The 12,261-nt window shown below is 43.5% G+C and overlaps 1 protein-coding gene across 4 annotated transcripts in view; it reads right to left on the reverse strand.

Moving 5' to 3' along the window:
• LOC141766709 (transcription factor SOX-6-like) overlaps window positions 1–12,261 on the reverse strand; it is a 129,652-nt gene that overhangs the window by 4,796 nt on the left and 112,595 nt on the right. For all 4 annotated transcript variants that reach the window (XM_074633779.1, XM_074633780.1, XM_074633782.1 and 1 more), the window contains 2 exons: window positions 3,365–3,473; window positions 2,010–2,180 (listed from right to left, as the gene is read on the reverse strand). In XM_074633779.1, the coding sequence (XP_074489880.1) occupies window positions 2,010–2,180; window positions 3,365–3,473 (280 nt within the window). The remainder of the gene's footprint in view (window positions 1–2,009; window positions 2,181–3,364; window positions 3,474–12,261) is intronic.

Raw genomic sequence — 12,261 nt, forward strand, 5'->3', positions numbered from 1 at the left:
TGTTGTCATGTGAACAGACAGCATCAAGTCTTTAACCAAGGAGGCTGTTTAAAATCAGGAGTGGATTACACTCTGCTCCCTCTTGGCTCAAGAAGAATGATACATTGTGTACTTCGTATTTTCCCCGGTAAGAGGACCTTCTGAACAAGTGGACAGGGCCATTACCGCAGGAACGCAGCACATCTGCAAAGCACTCTTGATTATACACACCCCGCCTCGCTTCTCTGTTTATCAAGGTTTATCACAAACTAGTCTTGTACTTTTGTGACACAGGAAACAGAGAGGAGGGTTTTTGTTTTTTTAAGCCTGCCACCCACTCCCCGAAGTCCAGCTGTGTTATTACGTTGGAGAGACGTGCATTGTACACAAACACAAATTCTGCTTTTTGTTCCTATATCGCTAAAGAGGCTTGATAAATTACTGAAAAAATAGGATGGTACTATTCATATTTCACTGCAAACAACTTTTAAATCAAATTATTTCACTATGAAAATTCATCAAAGTGAGGAAATATATATCTGACTTAAATTTAGATTCTCTCAGTGAAACTTCTGCACAAATAATACATCATATAAATGCAGGAAGCTTTTCGTGAAACACAAAATGCCCCTTTATTAGAGCTCCAAGTCAGGAACACAGACCCACTTAAGAAAATTGGTTAATATTGCTCAGGAGGAGCATTCAGCGACCCCTCGAGCTCACGAGAGCCCGTCGCGTCGGACAGTGGAGGTCTTCAGAACATTTCGCGAAACAACCGCCGTGCTGAGCGCCGCGTGAATGGCTATCTGTGTCGAGGAGGTTAGTATCAACACCGCTACTTTATAACTGAATGCATCCATCACACTAGTCAGGCTGACACAGTGGAGCTCTGTGTGTGAAGTGTTCCAGGTTTAAAAGCACACTAGTCCTTCTTATAGTCCGCAGCCTGCTGGTAATAGACCCTGTGAACTGTAGAAAATACAGGCAGAGGAACCTAAAGAGCGCAGAGGCTGACATGAAGAAAACCGTACCATCAACTGTTAAATACTGTCTTTGAACAAGATAGTTCAAGGAGGCAGAAACACTTTTGTAGCCTTAAACATTTTTTTGTCGTGACTTTTGTGTTTGTAAAGTGTTGATGCACACATTTTTTCACTAAATAATACACAGATTTCTTTAAAGATTAGTTTAAACTGATTTTCACCCAGATTTTTTGTTCCAACGCATCATCCAAAAGGTGATGAGTTTTCTGGGAAACAAACTGATTGTTGAGGTTTATAGTACATGAGGTTCTCCTGTGGCAAGAACAGTAAAGTCGAGAGTAAAATGGGGGGAGCACATGAAAATAAACTGCTGATTATCTGCTCAGGTCTCTCTAAGTTACTACAAAAAGTCATTTTATTTTCATACTATTTCTTCCATTTTCTAATATTTAACACAAACACTGATTACTACAGATTTTTTTGTGGGAAAATGAAAACCAAAAATACTCCACCCCAACTACATATGAGGGCGGCACGGTGGTGCAGTTAGCACTGCTGCCTCACAGCAAGAGGGTCGTAGGATCAAACCCGGCTTGGGGCACTTCTGTGAGCATATTCTCCTCCGTGTTCTCTAGCTTCCTCCCACAGTCCAAAGACATGTGGGTTAGGTTAATTGTTGACTCTAAATTGCCCGTAGGTGTTAATGTGAGCGTGAATGGTCGTCTGTCTCTATGTGTCAACCCTGTGATAGTCTGGCGACCTGTCCAAGGTGTACCCGGCCTTTGCCCAATGTCAGCTTGGATTGGCTTGGTGTTCCTGAAATCTCGAGATCTAGAACAATCACGCGATCATGAGAATGGGACGAACAGACGGACCACATGAAAACATAATGCCTCCGACCAAGGCTGTCGTCGGTGCAGCAAAAAATAGGGACAATCCTCCAAAAGCAGAATTTAAAGTAGAAGATTCATGCCTGGAATTTGTAGGAGTTTCGGGTTCATGTTGAACTCTGTCTCTCCTGTCAAAGATAAATCTGCGATATCTCACCTAGGATCTTGCTGATGTTGGAGTTGTGCATGTCGGGGAAGGTCTGCAGGATCTTCCTCCTCTCGTCTTTGGCCCACACCATGAAGGCGTTCATGGGCCTCTTGATGTGAGGCTCGGCGTTGTTCCTGCCCCGAGCCTCCCTGAACACTCGCGCCTCCGTGATATTATTACCTACACACAGGACACAAAGGAATGACATTTATCTTCTCTGTATGCCCGTCCGTCATTGACACATTCATCTTTCATACTTTCACGCTTGAAATGCAGGATACATGCACTGACGTGGATGAGCACTTCCTGTTTGTTTCTTCAGTCCTTGATCCTCGGGAGAGGATGTATAACAAAAGTATAACAAAAATGTGATGGGGGTCTCGCTGGGATGCCCTCACACAGACACACATGAGCTGTACACACCGTAGTCAGTTTGCTTCCGCCTGATAGTATCTCAGTGACGATGCTGCTGCGTTTAGTCATCTGATTCTAAACTAAACCACAATGAGAACTCTTCAACTCCTCATCGCCTGTAAACACCGGTGTTTTATGAGTAACAGGTGGGTTGGGAGAAAAAAAGTCAGTGACTTCATCCAGAGAAGGTTATTTTTTGCAACAGTATCTGCCACCTGCGTGCAACACACGGTACGGGAAGTCCTGTCATCATTCATTAAATAATTGCAAATTCTTATTTGCAGTAAACTTCATTGACCATTTACCACAACAGACTCTTCGCCCGCTTTTGTTTGCATACTTGTACTGGGTGGGATCTTGTGTCACAAACACTCGTCGTGGAAAAAAAGGAGGAGAATTCAGCCTCTTGTCATGTTCTTGCAGGAATAATAACAGTGGAAATATGTTCAAGAGCGTAAAATGTTGACATTGAGCGCTCTGTTTAGCTGTTGAGGGTGTCCTTCACCGTGGCTTCCTGAGGAGCACAATAAATATTTGTACTCCCTGAATACCTGCATGTTCTGGCTTTCTGGAAGATGCCTTCTTCTTTATTGTGGATTTTCTGAGACGACAGAACACCAGAAGTAGGGCCTCTTCTGTGTGGGGCCCACGCAGTTAAGGGTCACTGGTATCAATTTAGTCTGAACAGGATGTGACTGCTTCTGACTGAGCTTCTGCTTCTCAAAACTCATGCAACTCCTTGCTTTGATATCCCTCAAGCCTCCCGTTCTCTATCGTGTCTTTTGCGCATCCACGTACATTTCTGGATTACAAAGATTATAAGCAACCAAAGAACGAGGAGTGCGAGAATCAGGGAAGTAGGAAAAACACAACAACTTCAAGAAAAGCAAAAAAAGGGAAGAAGAATAAGGCACAAAAACAGCACAGAGACAGACTGCGGAGGCGCTTACCATCCAGATCTTCTGGTCTCGTCAGGTCGATGACTCGATGGACCATCTTCCCGGCATCCTCCCCGAGCTTCCCCAGGTGCTGGCTCAGCGTCTCATAATGCAGCCGCTCCTGCAACACAAGAAACAAGAATCGGTCAAAACTGAGTATATGGCTGGACCGTGTATGGTCAGTCTGTGAATTTGTGGCTAAATTGTTACACAAATAGTCAGTGGTCATGTATATAATGTTAAATCCTGTGATACATGTCCCCCAGGTCCGGCGAGGACACTAGGGGACGCGCTGCTCCACTCAACTGGCCGTTCAAGCCAGTTGCATTTTTTTTGCTCGCCGTTTCAAACAGGACACAACATGGCACGTAAACTTTCTGTTATTCCGTCTAAACAATCCACCAAAATCTACTCTACTAGTGAGAAATAGGCGATGCCATTGCGGAGTTTCGTTTCATTTTAGAACTAGATCGCCTAGTTTGACAGCTTTGTCCAAGTTTCGTTGGCCGGATGCGTCGCGCTGGATGGGCTCATTTGCATTAAAAGGACCGTTCCCCACCTTTTCATTTTGAAAGAGCAACGGCCAATGAGGAAACTCGAACACTTGGCCGACCAATCGTGTAACTCCATCGCTCAGTCAGTCACTCAGTGACAGACTTTTGCGTCTGCAGGGCTGGCCCTCTGCGGTAATGAAAGGTTATTCGAAGCAAGCTGCAAATAAATATGATGCGGCTGCAGCATTGCTGAAGTTTGAGCTGCCAAAGAAAAAAAAAGTTTTCAATTCCAATGCAGTCTTTATTATTTAATTGCTGGATCAAGTCCCTGTGTATGCCTGGCATCTTTTAAATTGGGTCACTGGGGATGGCTGTGATGGTAATGACAATAAAACTAATGGCTGGGTTGAGCTGGCATGGAGGGAAGTCCAGCACGGCCTCCAAAATATGGGCAGTTTATGCAGCTTTCTTTACAGTATCCGAGGGAAATGAGTCATGATGTTGGTTATGCGATAACAGACCAGTCAAAGCCCCTTGAGGGCCGTGCTAATCAAATGTCTTCCACAACCTCCCATCATCATGCGCTCTCTCTTGACTCTGCCTCCTGCCTGCCACTCCACTTCTGAGACAAATAACTTCTACAAGCAGCCCGCTTTGGGGCCTTCCAGCTAAAATTACCCCACCACGCTCCCAAACCGTGGTGGAAAACATCGAACCCTCCGCACAGCTACCGCACATCTACACTCCTCCTCTCCTCTCCTCTCCTCTCCTCTCCCCTGCCTTCCCTCCCTCCCTCTCGGCTCTCCTCCTTTTTCTGGTGACAGAGGCATTTTGTTTGACGCAAGGAATGGTTGCCGGGTGAAGTCATGCCGCGGTAGCCGCTGGCAGAGTTGGTGGAACTTAGGGGCCGGCTTGTATGTGTGCATACGTGTGTGTGTGTGTGTGTGTGTGTGTGTGTGTGTGTGTGTGTGTGTGTGTGTGTGTGTGTTTATAGATGAGGAGTCGGCGCGGGCCAATGTCAGCACTACGGCAGGGCTGTAATCAGGCCCACCACAGAACATGTGCCTGGGCAGTGCCATGCTCACCGCAGGAAGCAACCGCCTAACAAAGGACTAAAGAAAAGAGAGAAAGAGGGAGAGACAGAGGGAGATAGAGAGAGAAAAAGGAACAGGAGTGGAAAACTGAAGACAGGAATAAGGGCTTGAGACCACTGAGATGTTCTTTTTGTAGTGCTAAACAATAGCCTGCACGGGGAACGCAGCCATTGTTCATGATGATGCTTTCATACTTATGGAAGTTTAAGCTGTAAACATTAAAAGTTAACATTGATTGACTTTATAGTTCCGAAAAGATGCTAAACATGCTCTATCAGATGCACTGTACTGATTTCTAAACATCCTAAATAGTTAGAGACGTAAAAATGTTCCTGGTAAATGGGAGGAGACCGATGGAAAACTATCGCACAGTAGAGTTAGGCTTTTTCGGAAAATGGACTAAGACAGCATCAATAGAGGTCGACTGATCCAAAATGCGGCTTAACAGCAGACCTGGGTCAAAATTTGCAAATATTCCCTGCGGTTGGTCTACTTTTGGTCTACTTGAAAGTTCTTGTGGCAAATGCAATAAGGAGCTGTCTTTGCTTTGTTTAGTCAAGATTGAAATAGGTTTGGCCCGCACGCCTGCTGGTTTGATACTGGACTGCTGCCTTCTGGAGCAGCATTATAGACTTTCTTTTCTTTTCTCTTTCATGAGACTCCATATTGCATTGTGTGTACACGGCCGGATTGCGCTCCTCTAAATGCTTTTTGTCTTCATCACAGAGGGATTATCTGGTTGAGAACAGTCAATGTGAGAGGTCCTGCATGTTCAGTGCAATTACAGTGCAGAGGACGCACACTTTACAGGGAAGACTTGTATGTGTATCTGAATGGCTTTGAGACAGTAAAACCCACCCATCACCTACCGTGCTTGATATTACTATTTAACACAGGTCTGAATCGGAGCAAAAGAGAGTAGCACTTGACTCCGAAGCCGACAAATCAAGGACTAAATTAATTACACACAATGAGGTGGCAGTGGCAGAGATAAATGAAACCAAGCAGAAGATTAATTAAATATGTCCAAGTTAAATAACAAAAACAGCAGGGAAGAGGAGCGCAACGTTCACTTTAAAACCAAAAAACAAGCACCGGAGGAACAAATCACATGTGTGTATTTTAACACATAGGGGTCTGCAGCCTAATATTGCCGCTGAATGTATATTTCTACATTTAAGAGACACCCGACTCTTTTTGTTCCGCCTGATCTCTCCTCTTCTTGGCGTTTTTGCGTCTCTCCACCGTTGCTAGGTAACGCTCCAAACATCACTGTTTTTTTTTGTTTTTTTTATCCACACCGTATTGAGCTCATTACCACAGTTACAACTCGCCTACCGCCAGCACGGCCTGCCTCCAGCTGACCCGCAACCGTTTACTGTCTCCTCCCGGACCAATCAAGTTTGGCAACCTCCTCAGTCCCGCTCTCCCAGCGCTCCCTCCCTCTCTTCCTATTTTCTTCATCCTCCATGCTCTCTTTCCTTCTTCAGACTTCACTGTGTGCCGATAGAGCTGTCAGTCAGCCCTGTTCTGTTCCCCCCTCCACCCACCCACCCACCCTCCTTCTCCTTTTCACCATTCCTCCTATTCATAGCCCTTAACACCACCACCACCACCGCCACCAGCCCTCCACCCCTCGAGGCTCCAACCCCAAAGAAGTAGACACTCAACAGTCTATTTGCAGGTGCCAGACTCAGCTTTGTAGTATACATTATTATAATGTATATCATTCAGGCTTCAAATACAGCAACATTACGGCGACCTTTAATCAAGACTTGGAACCGTCTGAGCTGTCGGTTTAACAGGCTCACTTCCTACAAAGACCAAACTCAACCGGCAGAGCCAATATAAACTTCTATACAACCATTTCCTCCCTTCCTCGCCTTCCTCCAGTCTCACTCTGCTACTACCAACAGAAAACTGTGAGCACGCCGGCCCACTTCATTCAACAGGGTACAGGCAAAATACATTTCTCTATAATGGGCCTCATTAAATTAAAAGACCCTAACATTTAGAGATCTGGTCAATTTCAAAAACCCTGCATAAGTTAAGAATAAGTCTGAGAGAAATGTATGTTTAAGAAGCGACAGATGAAGGCGATTAATATGACGAACTCTGTAAGTTAAACTCTTAAAACACTTTCATTACCATGTATGATTTATAAATAGTGTGGTAAGGACAATATAACTTCTGTTCACTCTGACGCCTGATGGCAAGTTTTGTATTGCGAGGTAGAAGCTCTAGTTTCAACCTTCACTTTTTTAGTCAGTGACATTTTGTGTCGATTGTGTCAATTCATTTATACAAAAAGCTTTCTTTTTTTTTTATGTGTTGAAGGTTTTTCCTTAATTTCTTACAGATTTCAAATTTCTGGTAAAGCGTCCAAAAATCCAAACACACTTTTTTGTAGCTGCTGAAGGATCTGCTGACAGCTTTAGGATGAAACAGCTGCGATTCAGCCCTTCGGTCAACTTAAAGCTAGGGTCGGCAATGTTGAGAAAGAGTATGCTAGATTTTAAAAATGATCCACCAGAAAAATCCCAGCCCAGTGTTGCCAACTCTTCTCCAATGAAAGTATCTAGCAGCACTAGCTCCAAAAGTCCCTAAATCTAGAGAGAAAGTCGCCAAGTCAGCAACACCGACAGTCCGTCCCTTTAGGCCTCTCTCTCCAAAGCCACTCCCCCAAAATGATCATTATGGACGTAAACAACAAACATGGTTATTTTTAGTACTAACAGCTGTCAAGCTAGCAGCTTATGGAAGTGCTTGTGGAGTGTGCGCAGGTGGGCTTATTACAGTCCAACCACAGATACTGGATTTTTTTTTTTGTCAGAACATATGATTTATTGATTGCTGTCGGGATGTAACGAAAATTTCAACAAATATAACCAAAAATATTTTTGAAGAAGATTACCAACCCTAGCTTTAACTGTTTAAATTTCGTGAGCACAGACACCAAAAACATCCCCGTCATTTAATGTTTGAAATTTTAGAATCGGCTGTCGAGTGATTGTTTGCATACCCGGCATTGCCCAAAGTGGGAAAACAGATCTTGCAGTGATAAAAAAACAGAAGTTTGTGTTCCTGCTTATGTGGCCTATACATTTACCTGCACTCAGTCTGCCATCACCCACCATGTTCACCTCCTATGGAAACAGGAAACGTGTTCCCCTCGTGGCTCAAAGCAGTGTATTATTTTTCATCGAAACTTTACGAAGCTCCCGTGCAGAGCTGTCCCACTTTTTAAGATAACTAAGAATACCACGCAGACTTCTACATGTTGTGACGTTTGTATTTTAATTAGTTAGAGCCCAAGTGAACAACCTACCGGGGACACATGATTGATTTTGGTGTTTTCATCCACAACATGTCAGCTGAGTAATGCACCAATCTCTCAAAAAGTTGGTGTTTTCCTTTAAGTGGCTTTAGGGAGTGTTTTGTGGCTGTTTAGATGAAAAAAAAGGGCACAAGCTTTTTACGCACACACACACACACACACACACACACACAAACATACATGCACACGCCCCCACACAGTCATACGCGGCGGCTATTTCAGTGAGCTTTGGCAGCCGCAGGCCAGCTGGAAGCAACGTAAGCGTAAGGTGATACTCAACAATGCCACTAACTGGCCAGGCCTCTCGTCTGTACACCAGCTATAATGACATTAACATGGCCAAGGCCAACGCAGAGCCAGGACACACACACACACACACACACACACACACACACACACGCACACACACACACACACACACACACACACACACAGACACACAAAAGGAGCCCAGGATCACTTTCAGCTCTCAGCGAAATGTCTATGTCGTCTATGCTTGAAATGAATGCTGCGGGACAAAAATACACAAACAGAAAGCGGAATAAACGCAAACACACACATACTCGGACGTCACCGCGACGAGTCGAATCAGCGCAGGCAATAAATAGCTCACTATTACACTGAGATACCGTTTACAGCAGTTGTCTCATTCCCTCCAAAGAGGCCTAATATGCTGCGTTAGTACAATGCCATAAAACAAAAAAAGGCTTGGCCAGAGCTTCAAAGTTTTTGAGGATTAGTGTAACAAATTTGTTCGACGAACAGAAAACAACACACAAATCCAAGGTAAAGAAAAAGAGCCGGTCTCGCTGCCTCCCGAGGTGGAGCGGGTGAGTCACACTCTCAGCATCCAGCAAGTTCCATCCATGAATTGTTTAAGACAGAGCAAAGCCTTTGAGTGCTTTAGAAAAAAAAACACGCACACACACACACACAAAAAAAAGTTCTCCATCCCAAAGAAAAAATTATGTATTTAAAGCTAAGAGAAAGAATCTTTGAGCTGCTGTTGTTAGGTAACGAATAACAAACTGACAACAAACACCAAGGCCTGCTGTCGTCCTCGAACCGGAAACAATTACTTTGAGACTTTCCAAATGAGCTTTTTATTAGGAGGCATGGAGCTATAAACCAAATTACTGCATTGCTTTGGTTTTGTTCTTATAAAGTTGGAAAATATAGAGCTTGAGAAGCACACGGGGCTCTCCCTGCAACACCTTAATCTGCCATCATTTCAAAGTTAAAGGCACGGTGGGCGATCTGGAGAAACCAGCAAGAGTACAGTAGATTTTTAAAAACGATCCAGCCGAAATGAGCCGGTTGCCAACTCTTTTTCAATGAAAGTAGCTAGTAGCATTAGCTGCTAACTAGCTCCAAAAGTCCCGAAAGTATAGAGAGAAAGTCGCTTAGTCAGCAACACTGAGAGTCCGTCCCTTCAGGTCTCCCTCCAAAGCCACTCCCCCAAAATTATCATTATGAACATAAACATATTACTCCAGTGACGTGCAATTAGTGTACGGGCAGAGTGTGCATAGTCAGGTAGACAGTTTACCTTAGCTTAGCTTGGCTTATTACAGTCCTGCGACAGCCGCAGATACCAGATCTTTTTCTTTTTTTTGTCAGAGCATTTGATTTATTGATTGTTGTCTGGATTTAATAAAAAATTCAACTAATATAACAAAATATGTTTCTCAAATCTTCCCCAACCCGACTTTTAACTTTGTGTAAAAAGCTCTTTTAAGCTCAAACTTATTTGGGAACATTTGTGGTATTTTTCTCCAGCAGACCTGCAGCAGACAACTCAAATTAAATCTTAATAAACAATTTATTAGTATAAGCTGTTGTATAATTTATATTTATGAGCTTCTCAGTGTTTACTAGCATAATCACTTATAAAAAAAAAAAAAAAAGTCAACTTGGGACTGTAGATAAGTACAGCGGAGATATATATTTTGCCCGATTTTAGGATGTTTTCCTCCTGAAGATGCGAGGCAAACAAGTCCAAAAAAAAAATTCAAAACAGCCTATCCTTGGAGTGCACCGATCGTGACCTACTTGGGGGTTGGTGGGTTCAAAGTCTCCACCCCTAAAATATTCATGAGTTCCTCTCCTCCTCCTTCTCCTCATCCCGGCGAGCAGCATGGGATCAATTGCGCAGGAGAGCCGGTCTAATCATGTTCCCTATTTTAGTGAATGTCTGATCCCTGGAATCTGTGATTGGCTGATCAGGCTGATTGAAGATGTTTTGGAATATGGATGTCCCTCTGGATATGAGATCCTGCTACAAAGGCCCTGTCTCCTTCAGCCCAAGGGGGGAGAGATGAGCGGGGGAAGAGGTGAGCGTGGAGGGGGGGAGGTCCCTTCCCAGAGAAAGGCCCTTTAATTGGGCTAAAACCCCGAGGCCGGGATCCCCCCTCCAGGGCAAGTGGAGAGCTGGACTCCATTATACACACACACACTAATGTTAACACCATCTCTTCTCCCAAAAAAACACCCACTCAGTCTCAGTCAAGGCAGGCACACAAACACACACACACACACATACGCTCACACGCCAAAACCATCACTTGTCATTGGCCCAGCTGCTCCCTCTTCAAAGCTGTTGGCTTCTGGGTGGCCGTGGAGATGAGAGGAGAAAAGAGAAGTCCTCAAGAGCTGCAGCCCGAGCCAAACAACGCCAAATATCATCCATGAATATTCTTCAGGCTCATGCACAAGAAACCTTGAACACTCGGCCAACAAAATACTGGAGAAAATAAGACATAGAAGCGAGGAGATCTACAGATGTGTGTCTGTGTGTCGGTGTGTGTGCAAAGGAGCAAAAGAGAATATTAGGTGGATCTGAAGGCTTTATAGGGATAAATGCAAAAGAGATCATCTTCCATTTTCTCCTCCCCACATCACTCTGCATGCTCCTCTAGCTGCGGGCAGTTTAGACGATGTGTGCACATCTTTTACTGAAGGAAAAGTAGTGATACTACATTGTAAAAATACACAAAGTAGCATTCAAAAGTTTACTTATATTTAGAAATATGTAGAAAGAGTACTGCCCAGGTGCTCAAGTATAAGCAACTAAGAGGGTGATATTCTTTAGGAAATGTACAACGGCTTTATATATATACTGTATATATATATATTTATATATCGATTATTTGACATTTTGTTGTGTACTTTTACTTATTTTTTTTTCAGGGCTGTCAAAGTTAAAGCGATAATTACACGTTAACGCAAATTAATTTTAACACCACTAATTTCTTTAACGCATTAACACAACTTGTGATTTTTAGGTTGTAGCGGGCTCAGTTATAAAGCTAGAGTGAAGATACCAGCACCATATAATACTATATAAACCCAATGAATCCATTGGTACCGACCATGTCATAATAGCTTGTCACGAAGGACGCTCAATAACGCTCAATAACGCTCAATAACGCTCAATAACGCTCAATAACGCACCAAACTAACTCAAAATTTTGGCGAGGAAAAACTGTCATGGCCCTTTTCAAAGGGGTCCCTTGACCTTTGACCTCAAGATATGTGAATGAAAATGGGTCCTATGGGTACCCACGAGTCTCCCCTTTACAGACATGCCCACTTTATGATAATCACATGCAGTTTGGGGCAAGTCATAGTCAAGTCAGCACACTGAAACACTGACAGCTGTTGTTGCCTGTTGGGCTGCAGTTTGCCATGTTATGATTTGAGCATATTTGTTTATGCTAAATGCAGTACCTGTGAGGGTTTCTGGACAATATTTGTCATTGTTTTGTGTTGTTAATTGATTTCCAATAATAAATATATACATACATTTGCATAAAGCAGCATATTTTCCCACTCCCATGTTGATAAGAGTATTAAATACTTGACGAATCTCCCTTTAAGATACATTTTGAACTGATAAAAAATGTGCGATTAATCACCATTAACTATGGACAATCATGCGATTAATCGTGATTACTACTACTACTCGTTAACTATTTTATTCGA

The sequence above is a fragment of the Sebastes fasciatus genome, chromosome 4, assembly GCF_043250625.1.
Source record: "Sebastes fasciatus isolate fSebFas1 chromosome 4, fSebFas1.pri, whole genome shotgun sequence".
NCBI lineage: Eukaryota > Metazoa > Chordata > Actinopteri > Perciformes > Sebastidae > Sebastes > Sebastes fasciatus.